This window comes from Pseudopipra pipra, chromosome 3, assembly GCF_036250125.1.
Source record: "Pseudopipra pipra isolate bDixPip1 chromosome 3, bDixPip1.hap1, whole genome shotgun sequence".
NCBI classification, from domain to species: Eukaryota; Metazoa; Chordata; class Aves; order Passeriformes; family Pipridae; genus Pseudopipra; species Pseudopipra pipra.
The window spans coordinates 27,372,534-27,389,091 of NC_087551.1; the positions used below are offsets into that span (position 1 = coordinate 27,372,534).

The following is a 16,558-nucleotide window of genomic DNA, read 5'->3' on the forward strand; positions in this document are numbered from 1 at the left end:
GAAAAATGAAGGTATAGGGACTGTGATATCTACAAAAATAGTAGAGTTATTCAAAAGCAGAAAAATTAGTATTTTCTCTATGCTGCTTTTTTAAGCATCACACCTAGATCTCTAGATGCAGTGAATCCCTTTCTCTTCCCCTAGGGATGGGTGAAGGATACTGGATTTCCCAGACTCAGATAGAATGTTAAAACCCTGGATATTGAAAATCTCTCAAGAGACTCCTTCAATTATATTAATACTAGAGATGGGAAACATTTTTCTTGAATAATACTTCAGAAAAATGCCATGTCCTTATAATTATGATATATATCTTTATCAAATTATTTTGACAATTATGATCAAAACTAACAAAAAAATCCTGCCATGGTTTCATTAATATTTTTTTTTCAAAGAGGCACTGTAACTAATCTAATTTTAACTTTTTAATTAACATTGAGACTACCTGGAAAAAAACCCTCTTATAACTTGTCCTATCTTGGATTTATTAAGAGTTGGCAGCCCTACATTTGATTCCTTTGGATTGGTTACCTATTTGACTTTACAAGAGCACCATCAGGGCAACTATACCTCTATTAGTTTATTTAAATTCAGATAACAGAAAATAACTGTAATCTTATGAGACTTAGATGAAGGCAGTCAATTCTCACAAATTTCTTTTGGAGTGTCTGCTTTCCTTAAAAACAGTTAAAAAACCAAACAACCAAACAGAAAAACCCCCAAACCCAATAACCCAACAAACTGGTTTTCATATGAAAACTTTAAATTCTATGACGGATTATTTTCAGTTGACAACTAGATTGGTTTCAGATACTGAAAATTTGTAGTCTATAGTACTTTCTTTTTTGCCCAAAATTACCTGATATGTCCAAAAGCAGAAATATTTATGATAAAAGATATCTTTAAAAAGTTATTTGCTAAACATAGATAAATTTAGAGGCATTTTTGAATTTATCTAGATAAAATTAAAACAAAACACCTGTTGTTTTCTTTGATTTGCATGAGGAAGAAAACCTGTTTTCCAGTCAGATAAAATATGATTTTTCTTTGCCTATATAGAATAGCTATCATATCCTAAAATAAAAGTATGAAAGTGAAGAGGGTGCTTTGAGGATAGGTGTGTGAAAGTTTTGTAGATAGCTATGAGGTTACAGAGGTATAATTACTAATTATGTAGCACTGATTCAGACACGTTGTGCTTTGCTCAGGCTCATATATATTACCTGTATGTAATGGTAGTGGATCATGCCCTGTCTTGCTGCAAGTGTTCTGCTTCGTGGAATCACATCTTTTGCTTTCTGCCCCTCTTGTGCTGTGTTAGAAGAAACTGAAATTACACTGAAGACATTCTTTGCATTATTGAGAGCTTCTACAACCTGGAACAGAAAGGACTAAGAAAAAGAGATGAAGCACTTAGCTGGAAATATAGTGAGGTGGATATGTTTTAGGCATGTAAATGCAGAAGAAAAATGGAGTACTACAGACTTAGAACCACACCCACAAACATTAAAAGGAGAAAGAAAAGTAAAATAAACTGTGGAGGAGTAATTATGACCTGCTAAGCTTTTGTGCCTTTATTCTGTTTGTGAACTTTAAAGTCATGAGTGAGTCATGGCAGTTTAGTGGTCGACTGTTTTCTATTCTGTGTTTGCCAATAGAGGCCCATTAGGGATCAGCTCGTGGGAAAGCCATCTCTGTCAGTCCACACCTCAAAGGTTTCACCCAGCATTGACTCCCTTCCTTCCCTTATGAGAAGTATGTTGGAGCAACAACCATTTCTGGACTATCCGTGTCTTTAAAAAGTTGAAAACTGCCACTTATACTAGAAAATGAAACTAGGCTTTTGCAACTTCAGAGACATAAATATCAATACTTGTGTAGCTGTGTACTACATTTCAGTTCTCCAAAGACATGTGCAGGAATAAGTCTACTGAAGAGTCCTGAATCCTGACATTTCAGATTGTATAGTGTTATTCACAAACATGCCTTTTTGAGCTTTGGCCATCATTGTAACTTATCAATGAAGCCAGTAAAAAATACAGCTCAGCACGTCCTACATGTCCTGAGTAGCAATACTGCAAATACTGTAAATTGTTACATCACACCTTTATTCTGCCTTAGTTTATCAGTTTTAAAATGTTTCACTACTTAAATACTATCGTGAGAAAAGGCTAGAGGAAAGCTGTAGGAATAACAAGATACCAGTTTTATTAATGACTCTTTTAATGACTTTAAGCGAGTGATAAAGAATAAATTCTCAAAACTGTCCACTTAACTTGAGATACCCAAAATATCTCTAGTCAGATATTTTACAATTAAAGCACTCAAAATTCAGGGGCACTCCCAAAATGTAGCCCTTTAATCATTCTCTTTCTCATTCATCTACATTGTGAAGTTGTGATAATACCTACTTCTGAAAAGCCTGTTCTTTTTACATTCCATTGATACTACTGAACTGATGCATAATTTAAAATCATCAAAAAAAATTAGCAGAAGCTGGTAACAATAGTTACACCTTGAGCATACTTATTACTCCACTGCAACTTATCAACCGTGAAATGAGTTTGCCTTGGAATATCACATATATTAGTGACAGATGCTTCAAATCCTGGGTAAGACAGTAGGACGAATCCTAGCAATGCTTCAATAAAGTGCATACATACTGCCAATCTTCTCTGTAGCCTTACTACATCCAGTGATGGCCAGGCCTGTAAATAGCAAGTTGTCCAGACTTGGAGTTTCCCTTATGCTTTTTCAAATTTCTTGTGGTGTTCTCATACTAAATAGATCAGCAGAACAGTAAGCTCTTCTAGCCTGTTCTTCTGGATGCTGTATCCTGCTGTATGTTGTATGGCTTGCACTCCTGCAGTGTATGAGAAAGCAGAGAGCCAATTCTGTTTCCTGGATACAAACGCATTCAGATCCCTCAGAGTTTCTTTTAGGGAAGTCCACCTCAAATTAAGAACAGTTTTCAGAAGCAACGATACTTTGGTACTCTATGGAAAGAAAGAAAAACAGCAAAAGCTAACAGGAGTATGGATAATTGACAACTGACCCCAAAATACAGTCTGTGGGTCTGTGACAACCCAAGGACCAGCTTTCCTGTCATGAAAGGAATCACATTAAGAATTAGACTACACTTGCTTCTTGCCTGAAATTGCTTATGTGGTAGAGAAGGAAGGAAGGAAAAGTACCTGTCCTTGTTTGGTTTTTGATGCAATACAAAATAATGCACTCAAGCAGCATACATACTGGGGGGGTTTTTTTCTGCATGCTATTCAAGAAAGCAACAGCCTGGAAAGGCAAGACTGACCTTCATGTTCCTGTCCTCTTCTGGTCCTGATGAAGAGAGTGAACAGTACTCTCAGGAAAAAAAATCTTCCAAGGCTCGCCCAGAGTTCGTGGAGAGGCTGATCTAGGGAAAGGGGTTCTCTCTTACATCCTGATCTGTTCCAGAATTCTTTCCTTGTCACTCTGTCCCAAAATTGCTTCCAGCAAGGATAATCTAACCATTGAGTCTGAATATCAGTGGACTCCTTCTATAGTCCTGAGCAATGCCAGGTAACTCCAAGTTTCCCTGCCCCAGAAAACTGTTGTAAATTCTCAAAATGAGGGCTGATAAACCAAGGACACATCAGAGCTGGGTTTTACCCTTCACAAGTTTCTCCAGCAACTCCACATATAGAATAGCAACAATCCTGCAAATGGCAAACCCACAGTGAATGCTGCCAGCGTACTCATGTGAAGGCAGAGAGGAGACATGGGCAAGACCAAGTGGAAGCCTATTTTCATATTCAGGATATGTATCCACTATAGAAGTACTGGTGTATTTTACCAGAGAGACATACAGTGCTAAAGCTTTTTATATCAATAAAATAAAATCGCCATCCACAAGCAATAAAATATTAAATAAAAAACCTGACAGTGGTGAGAGTCCCTGGCACAGATGTGTTTGTCTGGGATCATACTGCTCTACAGCCCTGCCTAACAGCCAGAAATCTCTAGCTTAGAAGTGACCTAAGCATATGTTCTGCAACTGGTGGTATGTTTTTGTAGCCCATGCAGATATGCTTAAACTAGCTGTGATCTATCTAGCTCAGATAAGAACTGCTAGGAAGGTATGATATCATGGTTTTCAATCTTGGTTAGCAAACCAGGTGCATACCTGAAAACAGGCTGGCTGGTAGACACTGCATTGGAGTCACCATATCCCTGTGCCTGCCAGAATCAGGTACCTTAAAGCTGCAAATCCATGCAGATGTACTCTGAGAGATTTATTCCCAGTGAAAGCTAACACATTGAGCTAGTGTTTAGTATGTTCTTTTAAAAGAGGTTGGGAAGAGTACCAAAAGTATAATTACACTAGCAAGAGTTGGAGAGCTAATTAATCACACATTGACAAGATCTCTTGTGCTGAGACATTTCACAGAGAACATTGGGAGTGCCTTAAGTAACTTCCTCAGGTACATGCTTTTTGAGTGAAGAATAAATTAGTAGGAAATTGGCTGGACAGAAAGGAAACCTTGGAACGGAGTTGGAGGTTGGACCAAGCCCAGTGAGACTGGGATTTTTCTTTATCTTTAGAAAAAATGAATTAGCTATTGGTATACCCTTAAAGATCATTTGCAGCATGACAGGAGTGAAAATGCTCTTGAGGATGCTTTTTTCATAACTGTGCCTCCAAAATTAGATATCTAAATAATAATTTGACTTTCAAAGATAGTCAGCATTTGACAGCAATCTTTGATTTCTTGCCAGGAAGGGACTGATTCCACTAACACTCAACTATTGCTACACAAGTATATCCATTAAATTCAAAGGAATTCAGTGGATATACTCGTGAACATCTTCACATATATGATGTTTGGAACATATTCATGTCAAAGTTCCTCAATTTTCACAGGGTTTATAATGTGGGGTTTGGCTTTTTTTATTTAATTCTTTACATGAAGTTGTTTCTGAAAATCTCTCCTGTGTGCAGGCCTGATTTTATTCATTATGTATCTGTTTGGTATAACTTTAAGAAATTATGCTCTTTTAAAAAATAAAACAACAAAAAAATCCCCTCTCCTTCTTTCATATTACTGAACTTGGAAAAGCCTGAAAATTTGCTGACATTTCTCCAAGGTTTGAGCAGTTTTTCAGGAAAGTGCTTAAAATTGATATAAGCATTAGTTTTGCAAAAACTCAGCCAGATGTACTCCTCTGCTAACGGGACTATAAAAAAAAATAAATCCTCTGGAAAACCCAGTCAACCCATTTATAAGCCTTGAGCAAGAACACGTCAAAAAGAGTTGCTAATTGTGGCTGCAATAATGGAATAAAGCTTATTGCGACTCCTGGCAGGACTTTACACCCTCTCTCCACCAGATAGTGCTGTTTCTCCACAGAGCTATTGAGGATGCACAGGCCAGGGAAAGGTCAGGGGCTGTCTCGAGGTAACAGGCTGCCTGCGGCTTGCTCGTCCCTCCCTGTCGCGGCCACTGTCACTCTACCTGAAATAGGGCAGGCGCGTCTGGGAGAGGTTTGCAGGAGTAAAAGCGTGCCTTGGGAGGGTGCTGTGTGCAGGTGACTGCGTGCTTGTGTTGCCACTGTTGTTATCCGTTATCAGTTTGAGGTAATCTCTTTCCTAAAGTAAGAATGCAAACAGAAGTTGATGCAATTAGTCTGTGCTTTTATGATCTCTCAGTAGTCTCTTCCTTACAGCTTTACAGGACACTGTAACAGTACAGTTGTCAGTCAAGTTAGAGGTTGGACTGAAGCAACACTAAAGAAAATCAAACTCCAACACGCAGATGCTCCCACAGTTGAGCAGCACAAGTTGTGAGCAGCCCGATGCAAAGGTTGTTTGGTCTCAAGAGTGCTGAGCAGGGGGGCTTCTACCAGCAAAAGTTACTTCTGAGGAGCAGATAGATCTCCTTAACCAGTACTGAATCTAGGTACCCTGTAGGCACTCTGCGTCCTTTAAGAAAAAATACAGCTGGGAAAAATACCTAAAATGTAATTAAACTACAGGCCATGGTTTACTATTCTGCTGTAGCCTTTGTAACAGAGCACAGAAATGCATCTGGAATGCTTCTTACTGCCTTTCTGCCAGAGAAATACTGCATGTGCTGTATCTTCCTCTCTTGGCCTCCCTGTGAAAAAGAGAAGGAATAGCATTTGCTCTTCAACTCTTAAAGAACAGAACCCTTCCAAATGCATAGCAAGAGAACAGAAAAAAACCCAAGCAAACAAATATTTTAAAACCTTTCAAGTGAAAAATGGTACGTACAGTTGCAATGTTTTTTGCTGTCTGTTACTTAGATATTTTGAGACAATTGAGCCAATATTTTAGATGAACTCTGCAGGAAGCATTGTCATGTTGCTCTGTGTACCTGAGTTACTGGATTTTAGGAATACTATTCCAGGGTCCTTCAGTTGAGAACTCCTAAATGACAAAAGTTCAGTCTTGACACAGACATGCTTTCCCGCAGAATAATTAAAAAAAAAAATCTAAAAATAAATTAAAACAGTACAAGGTATTTGTATTTTCCTAAGTAATGTAAGGCTGGAGCTGTTTGATCCTAAATGAGGTTGTAAGTCCTTATTCATGCTGGCAGACATTTACTCTTAGAAGCAATGATTTGCGAAAACAAACCTTAGCTTGATTCAGTGCATGGAAAAGTACAGATGGCTTGAATTAGATATCAGGGCCTAGCTATGTATGCAGTAGATTGTACATGTAATTAGCCAAATGGCTTATTTATATTATTTTGTATGCTGTGTTAATATTGTCTGTATTCAGACTTTCATAATATGCACGTGTGATCTCACAGAGATGCTAGATCATTAAACTCACCATGGAGACTCTGTTTACCTACCTTAGGCATACGAAATACATGCAGTTGCAGACCTCTTTAAAAATAAACAGAAAAAATTAAGCAGTATATCAGCTTGGATTTTATGTTTTCCAATAAATATCTAAGGAAATGGAGCATATCGTTTACATTGCTGTTATTGAGAAACAACACAAACACATCCAGATGAAAGATTGATATATAGTGTTCTTTCTGACACACTAAATGTAAGACAGCTTAATACATACTATTATATGCATTAGGTTGTTCATGGGGGTAGGAGGAAAGGAGCAGGTGCTTCTTGTATTTCTGGTGGGGCCTGTGACTATGGTCCTTTTCAGAAATGATGTGATAGATGTGTCACGGTGGCTGTGAGCCTAGGAAAGGCTGAATTGCGAAGGAAGACATTTCCCATAATTGGCTCCATACCACAGCTTTGTATCAAACGATTCTGCTTGGAGATTGTCAGGATGATAATGAACATGGAGATTTTACTGTACTTCTATTTTGACTAGTAGACTAAGTGGCAACAGGCACCAGAAAGTCTGTCTTCCATTAATGCGAATGCTCTCGTGACCCTTAGGTTTCATTAGTACAGTATCTCCTATCTGGAAACTGCTCTGGAAGCACAGATACTGGAGTTGTTTCATTAGCTCCAAATATAACACCTGCCTCCTGAGCCACTGCCTGCAGAAATCCATAATTATCTGTTCTTTCCTCTCCAGTCAGGAATATCGGGTCCAGATCAAGGACTGGGTGCTCATTTTTTATGTACTTATTCAACTGGATCCAGGCAATTGAGCTTCTTTCTACATTGCCTGAATCTTCAAAGAACCCCAACTGCCCTCCTGAGTGCCAGGACTGACCCTTTCTCTTATGGTATTACAGCAAATTCAAATCCCATCAAAGGGCAATGTCCATCCATTTTCTGGTGACTTTCTCAACTAAAAAAAAGGGCAAAATCAGTAGCTAAAAATAACTAAGGCAGTAATAATTTTCACCATGGGAAACCATCTCGATCCCGAGTACGTTTGCTCTGATGAGGAGAAAGTCAGGCTACATATAGCTTCCCGGTTATTTCATACGATATTCGGTACCACGGTGATGACAACTGCTGAAATATTTCATATTTCAGATAACGTTCAAGAACACAGTACGTGCAACCTTTCACTCTTTCAGAAGGGTTTTCCCCCCCCCCCCCACTTTCAGTGCTCTTGCAGGGCAGTGGCCACCGCCCGCCCGCGGTGTCCCGCTCAGCGCCAGCTCGGAGCAGTTCGGAGGCGCCGGGCTTTGAGGTGCGGCAGGCACGGGCCAGGTGATCCGCAGCGAACAAAGGGGCTGGCAGTGACCCACCGCCGCGGGGGCATGGGCGGGCAACAGGGAGTTTCTGTCCCAACCCAGGCAGCGCCTCCCGGCCGGGGGAAGGGCGGCCACGGGCCGGGCCGGGCGGGGCCAGGCCCCGGGAGGCCGCTTCCCCTGGCGGCGGACGGCACTTCCCGGCGCTCGCACACCGCGGGGAAACTCTTCCTCCGGCCCGGCCCGGCCCCCGCTGACGTAGCGGTGTCTCTGCCGCCGCCGCCGCAGCGGGCGGGGGTGGGGGAGACGCGGGCAGGGTCTCGGCGCTGTGGGGTGGCGGGGCAGGGCCGGGCGCGTCGTTGCCCGTCAGGCGCCGGCAGAGGGGTCCCGGGGATTACGGGGAGAAGGGCGAGGGGCTTCCGCCAGAAGCGCCCGGTCCGGCCAGGACCTCGGTGGTCAAGCACGTTAATAAAGGCGTTCCGAGAGTGTTTCCTCCACGCTTGGTTCAATTCACCACTTTACCCCGTGAGGAGGAGGAGCGGGGCCAGGGCAGGCAGTGGCCCCAGCGGAAAGCCGCCCGGCGGGTGCGGAGGAGCGGCGAGCCCGGCGCGGGGAGCGCGACCTCCGCCGCCGTTCCCGGCTGGCGGCGGCCGCGCTGCTCCCCCAACAGGCAAAACTTTCTACACTCGCACACACCCGCACGGCCGGGGCTGCCGCCGCCGCACACTCGCCCCACATACACACACACACACTGACGTCTTTTGCGCATTTCCTGCGCTGGAGCGAGCGGCGGAGCGGCACCGGCAGCGGGCGGGGGCTGCGCGGAGGGAGGCGGCCGTCGGCGGCCGAGGGGAGGCGGCGGGCGGGGGGCGGCCGGCGGGAGGCGGGAGGGAGGCGGTGGCGGCTCTGCCCATCGCCAGGGCGGCGGCCGCCCAGCCGGAGCCCGCCGAGACCCGCGCGGGCCGCTCCGCTCCGCTGCCGGCGCCCCCCATGCGCGGGGGTCGCTCCGCTGGGTCCTCGGCCTTGGCGGCGGCGGAGCAGAAGGCGGCGGCGACGCAGGACGGGCGGCTGCGGGCGGCGGCGCGGATGGAAGGTCCCTGGGTGGATGTTTGCTGAGCGGAGGCTGTGCAGTAGGCAGGGCTGGTGGGTCGGCCGGTGTTTCTGATCCGTGTGAGTGTGTGTGTGTCTGTGTGTCTGTGCGTGTGTATGCGTGCGTGTGTATTGTTGTGCGGCGCACGGGCAGGACTGGCGTGTGCGGGAGCCCGGGATCGCGGCTCTGCTTCCTCTGCAAGAACTGATCCAGGATTATGGTCTGGGTGAAGGGAGAAGGCTCTTGCTTACCCCACGGATTGATTATGCTTGGGTTTTGATTGCATTCGGGGGTGCCTGCAGCCGCGGCCGCCTCCCCCTCCCCGGCGGCCCCCCTCCCTTGTTTTCCGTTAGAAACACGGGCAAGAAAATAAATGTATTCACTGGGTGTCGCAAGAGCAAAGGCTAAATAATCAAAGGTAACAGCAGCAGCCAGGCGAAGAGACCCGCACCGTACCCTGCTCCCCCACTCCCAGACCTGCCCTCTTATTTATTGGCGAGACCTCTCTCCCTCCCTCTCGGTGCGAGTGCGTTGAGTGAGTGTTTGATCCCGGGAAAAGTGCAGCCATCCAGCCATGGTGGTTTTCAATGGCTTGCTGAAAATCAAGATCTGCGAGGCGGTGAATCTGAAACCCACAGCGTGGTCTCTGAGGCATGCAGTGGGTCCCAGGCCACAGACCTTTTTGCTGGACCCTTACATCGCCCTCAATGTGGACGACTCCAGGATCGGGCAGACCTCGACCAAGCAAAAGACCAACAGTCCTGCTTGGAACGATGAATTTGTCACCGACGTTTGTAATGGCAGGAAGATAGAGATGGCTGTTTTCCATGATGCCCCCATCGGGTACGACGATTTTGTAGCTAACTGCACTATACAGTTTGAGGACTTGCTGCAGAACGGGAGCCGTCACTTCGAGGACTGGGTAAGTGCTTGCGCTGTGGATACATACATGTACATATGATTTTCAGTGGCACGGGTAAGGATGCAACATCTGTCTTGCAGAGCTAGGTTGCCAAGGGCATGTAATGCCTCTGAAGGCTTTTCATTATTTCCATGCTTTGTTATACTGAGATAGTCATGGTTACTGTATAACTAATGCATGTGGTCTACAGGCGAGGCAGGAAAAGAAATATGCTGAATCTAAGTAAGAGATTTGTAATTACCACTTCAGTTTCTGAAATTATGTTATATAAATACAAATCTAGTTGTCTTATTGTGTCCGAAAAACCCCAACCAAATGCATCCATATAGAACATAACCACAAAACCCAGATCCAGCACTGGGATGAGTTTCATCATTTCAAGATAAACGCTGTTGGTTAGCCTGGCAATGATGAGCCTTAAAAATCCAGACCTGACCTCTGATATGAGACACTTCAGGGTCTTCGTGTCACTTGAGAGCTCACTGCATCAACACTGATGCTCCTCCTTCCTTCCCCCAGATGATCGACACCTTTATGCACAGATCTAACGCAATGCTTCTTCAAATGCCCAAGACTGATAAAAGGGTCCTGATGGAATTTAGGCCCAACTAGATGAATTCTGTTGTCTGTGTACACAATGTGTCTTAACAGCTTCTACAGCATTTTAAAGATCCAGAGGCTAGTGTGCCTCAGTGAGAGTACAAAAAAGCTGGAAAACCCTTGGTCTGACATACTCAGGTAGTGTGATTTAACAGGGAAAACACAACCAAACAATAAAGAAACAGGAAACGTGAATATGCACATTTTGCATTTCTGCAGTTGAACAGTTAAATGGTATATCCTTTAAAAGAAGTGTATAATAAAACAATAGTAGCTGTCGTCTCAGCGTGCCCTGCTTTGACCAGCCTTCTGAAATTATATATGCTCATCTTTTATGTATTTATGTTTCATGGTCAGTGATACTAGTCAGGGCAGTATTTTTTCATCAAACAGACAAAGAACCCAGGACCAAAGTAAAAATACTGAGAGTTAATAGCTCTGAGTTTCATGTATTCTTTGGGGCTTCTTTACTGAATGCAGTGGTATAAAGAGATGGCAGGATGATGGAAAGGCATGAAAAGAGTTAGACTCTATTTTTGCTGATTGGAAGGTGATTAACTTCGCTGTTAAAACTTTTGTGTTTACAACTTTAAAATATTTTTCAGTTTTGCTGCCTTTTGCTGCCTTTTGATAATTAGGATCTAGATTATTCTGATGCTGTAAAAGCTGGGCAGTAGTAAGCTCAGATGGTAAAAGCGGGTGATAGACAGAGGAAAAAGAGCTATATCAGGAAAAGACAAATGCAGCAGTATTGCAGATGTCTTTTACCTGGATTGAATGATAATCAAGTTTGAGCTCACCTGAAATGAAGTGAGATTTCATCTTTGAGACCAGTGGGATGAGGACATCATCACAGATTTCTAGTGACAGAAGAATAATTTTGTATTTCTTTTTGTGCATGGCACATGTTGTGAGTTTGTCTCCAAATCTGGAAGGACCTTGCAGGTTCCAGATGCCAAGTTTGAATTTCGGTCTGACCGGTGTGCTGGGGTGCATCTGGGTCTGCTATCTAAGGTGAATTCAAACATCTGAACACGTTGTCTAGATAAATAGTGGAATTTAACACGTTGAGGCCCATTGTAAACATTACCTGTGAGGAACTACATAGCTGAATTGGATAAATGCTGTGTTTTATTGCACCAGGATTCATTGCTGTCCAGCATTCAGTGGGTGGGAGGAGACAAGGGAGGGACTACGCTTGTTGTCTGTTGATGTGACAGAATTGAGGACATGGCAGTGGATCATAACTAGTCAGCTCAATATAATGCAGGTTCTGAAGCATCACCTTGTTTTGTGCTGTAAATCCTCCTAGTTAGGATTGGGTTTATGTGGTACGTACAGCAGACAGCATATACCATCCTCCCTGTATCACAGTTAGAATAGGTGGGATGGTAAGTATTTATAGGACTGTGTTTTATCCTTTCCAAAATCTTCCTGTTTACTGTGTGTGTCACCGTAATTGTAATACTGAGTGTGTTTATTGAATTGTTAATAGATAAGGACCTTCAGAGAACTGACTCTTACAAAATTGCACTGGTTTTTGGTCTGATTTCATTGAGTTAAAATAAGGCCTGTGGCCATGATATCTCTATAGAGTCCATACTGAAGTAAATAGATTTATTGGTATCTTCATCAGTGTCTGGAGTCTATATTAAAACCTGAAAAAGGAGTTGTCTGCGAAGTGAATGGGTTTCACAGTACAAGGAAAATGCACGTGGCCTAATCCAATGTTAGACTAAGATCTGCTGGTACGATACAATCAGTTTTTTCTGTTTAATAAGAGGACTACTTCCTTCGTTTCACTCTTGGCATTTAAGGCAGATATTTTAGTAGTATTCTTTCTGAACTTCGTAACAAGCAAATCAAAAGCAGCAATCACGGGAACCCATTCCTCCTTGCTGCCTGAAATATCAAATAAATGCAACCTAACAAACACACTTGAAGATCATCAAGTCTTTTATGCCATTCTGAGGGTTCTCTTTAAGCAATCCTGAAAGTTTGAACTGGCTACCATGTACTTGCTGAGTTTGTTTGATATAATTGCACTGCTGCCCCTCCTTACCTTCAGAATGATGCAACAGTTTTTGCAGGATTGGACTGTCACTGTTAAAATAGGGTTGAGAAAATGCTCATATGCTAAGAACAGCTCTTGTCAATATATTAATAGCTTTAATGCTTTAGGTCTCATATAATACCACATGAATTTTTTTAAGGAAATTTCAGTATTTATTTTATAATATCTGCTCTAGGGTCAAGGTTATGTTTCTAGCTTCTTTTAAGAAGTCCAGAATGAAAAAAGATTCACAAAAAATTAATGTTTTGGGGTTTTTTTCCCCTGAAAAGAAACTGGTTTTCTCTTTATCCAACTCACCTGCTTTGATTGACTTTTGCCATTGTGCAAATCCTTGTATTTTTTCTGAGATGAGTTTTTTAGGAAAATACTGGATATTTTTCTTATTGTTAGGCCTGTGCTATATACGGATGCCATGGTTACAGTGGAAACACTAATGATAAACAAGTACAAAGCTTGAAATCATGATAGCATCTATTGTATTAGCACAAGCCAGATAGATAGGCACAATCATGGTTTCTTTTGTCTACAGAGTGTTCAGCAGTTGCAAAAATGGTTTTTAACCTTATGATAGGTATACTCACTGGAATATATATATATACATATATATATATATACACAAAAGAAAATTAGTTGAAATTGTGGCCTGAAATGGGGATTCAGATTTTACTGGATGGAAGCTTTTCAACAAAATGAATAGTTTTGTAGGGGTTTTGTAAGATGAATATGAAATACTTGTTTGGGTTTCTAAAACAGTTATAGTGACAATAAAAAGATGGCTGCTTTTCCAGTGGTGCATCAATACGGACATAGCACAGGAGAAGTGTCAGTTTTGCAGATTTTTTTAGTCATGGCTACGCTGCAGTTTTAAAGAGAACTTTGGATTTATGACATTACAGGCTTTTCTGTAAGCGCAGAAAATGTCATACAGAATGGCACCGAGTATTCAAGAGGATGCTGGTGAATTTATGCTTTGAAAAAGAGAAAATACAGAACAATAAACAACCTGCAAGTTCTGATTGAAAAACAAACTAGCAACTTGACAGCTCTGGCTGTATTTTTTGAAGTTAGGTAATTCAGGTGATAATAAAGTATGTCTTTATCTAGCTTTCTTACATGTGGCATATGTAAATGATTCACTTGAATTGGCAATGGAGCTACATTTAAATCAGTAGAACTGAGATCAAGAAGGAAAATTCCATTGATATTTAGCCTTGTGGTTGCACTCTGGTGAATTAGCATGATCAGTGTTTATATGTGTCAATGATTGGCAGTGTGGGTTCTGAGTCTGCTTTGCAGAGTTGACGGTAGATGAAGTCAGTGTGATTGGACCTGTGCCAAAGAGTCCATCTAAGGGTCTTAGCCATTAGCCTGGCTGTACACAAGAAAACCTATTGAGTCGTCCTAAGAAATCCTTTTTCTGGCTGAGTAGCAGGATTCACTAAATCAGTCAGGACATCACAACACTTAGCAAGAAGAGCTTCTATTTCCACTGAAAATATTTTACAGTTATATTTAGGTTAATGAAACAGGTTTAATTTTCTTCTGTCTTGAATCCAGTCAATGTGAAGTTAGTCATGCAGCTGTGCCACCATTGCATAAAGGAAGTTTATTATGAATTAATGTAATATCTCAGTATCAAGTTGATGAAGAATTATGGGAAATGGCATGGGGAAGAAGTACACTCTTTTACATACTTTTGAACTGTTGAGTTACGTATTTTTATGTCATGTTTATAGTATACTATTGAATACATTTTCATATTGGAAAGAGTAGGTCCTTAAATTGGAGTCCATACAGTTAAACACCTAGGTTATTGGAGCTCTGAATGTTACCTGAAAGAGAGTAGCAGGGGGGGATTGAAGCTCTTCTGAGTCCTTGGTCCTGTGAGCTGTCCATGAATGTGAGAAGTAGTACCGTCTCCTTCTGGTCCCTCTAATCTGAATTAACTGGCAAGACTACTTAGGTGCTTTTTTTCCTTTTTTTTACTGCCATTTCTGTTGTTGGAATGGGAATTCCTTTCAGTCAGCAGGTGATCTGTTGTAGCTGGCAGACAGAGAATGGAATTGTCATCATTTTAGTGGAGGTCATCCTGTGTGTTAACCTCTGCTTGTGCCGTACACTGCTGAGTGCTGGCATTGGGCTGGCAGAGTGTGACTGTAGTGTATTTTCATTTTTATTTTCATCTACTGGCTGAATTTATCTGTTCTGGTGGTGTTGAAAGGACTAGGATTTTGCTTGCAAAAACTTTACATCTCATCTAAACTGCGGTTCATGGGCTGCTGAAAAGCTTTGTTATTGGAAGCATATTTGTTGAAATGAAAGGGAAATTGCTGTACTGTTTGATGCATTTCTGCATGACAAGGCTGTCACGAAGCAAGGTCTGTCAGTTTTGGGGGACAAGGGTGAGACATCTACAGGGGCTCAGCAGGGTTTCACAGAATCTCTGTAATTGTGAGGGTGAGTGATGGACAAGAGGAGCTGGGAGATTTTGGAGAGAACTTGGTACAGACAGGGGTCTTCCTTGCCTTCTCCCCCATTCTGTCTGCCTCCTGTGCCTCCTCTTTTCCCTCTCTGCTGGGGATGTAGTACAGTCACACGCAGCTCTCCCACTGTCTTGTATCAATCTGTTTCTACAGCTGCATAAATCTACTCCTACTGCCTGCTAGAAATGTTCTCTCCTAACCGCTCCTGCTTACCTGCAGTGCTTCCCAGCCTGCTGAGAAGCAATAGAGGGGGAAAATGCTGCCTCTGCGGTTGTTACTGCAGGGAGAGAAAAAGGACAAAGTGGGGAAAGGAGGAGATGAGGCATGGAGAGAAACCTGGAGGAGGATAACGAATAGTTGCTGCTGCACCGCGTACTCCAGCTGCCCTTTTGGCAACAGCAGAAAGCTACCCATGTAGGAGACAGGGATGAGCTGGCACAGGCAAATTGACTAGTTGAAGGCCGTATGTTGCTCACTGACCCGCTTTTGGGGGTTTTTTTTGCCTGCTTTGCTCAGTGTATAGCTTTTGAATCTCACTTCAGATGTGAAAAAATTGCTTAGGGCAAGAAAAGTGTGTAGTGGAGCATGCATTTCACTTAGCCCGGAATTCTCATAGCTTTAGGTCAGGATTTGATCCCACCACTGATCAGAATCTTATCCTATTGCTGCTAATAGCAATACTGATACAAAGTTCTACGTAGTGAAAATAATTCTACCAAACTCTGGGAAGTATTTGTTAGAACAAAGTTACCAGTAACAGTCTATTTCAAAGGTACTGATTCAAATCTAGACTTTAAGAAATGTCCAAGAGGGGCGAAAATGATTCGTGCATGTCTTTCTTGTACCAGTTTTTAGACAGTGCACATCATTATTCCAGCTCAGGTGATTCCACAGACACTGTGCAGAACTTCACAGTTGTGAGTAAACCACTGATCTCACTGGATTCACTGGATTTCATACAGGCCTGTGTTTAAATTCTTTCCTCAATAGGGGCCTGTGTTCCAAAGGAACACTGAGAGTAAAAAACATTTAACAACATCCTTTACTTGTATTTTGCTCTTATTGATTTATTACTCTTCTGCCAATCTTGCATATGCAAGTCTGGTTTCTGCTTTCCTCTAGCATCAAACTACATATCTGTCCTCCCAGTTCAAAAATCTTTAAATATTGCCAAAATGAGGGCTTGATTTAAGTTGGAATTGTAGGACTTGGCAACTAAATGTGATTAGTTTCCACTCCCTAACTAAACTTTCA

The 16,558-nt window shown here is 42.4% G+C and overlaps 1 protein-coding gene across 2 annotated transcripts in view; it reads left to right on the forward strand.

Annotated features, from left to right (window-relative positions):
- The first annotated feature begins 9,150 nt into the window (after window positions 1-9,150).
- Window positions 9,151-16,558, forward strand: part of PRKCE (protein kinase C epsilon) — a 287,720-nt gene continuing 280,312 nt past the window's right edge. For both annotated transcript variants that reach the window (XM_064648402.1, XM_064648403.1), the window contains exon 1: window positions 9,151-10,147. In XM_064648402.1, coding sequence (XP_064504472.1) covers window positions 9,800-10,147 — 348 coding nt within the window. In that variant the 5' untranslated portion in view covers window positions 9,151-9,799. The remainder of the gene's footprint in view (window positions 10,148-16,558) is intronic.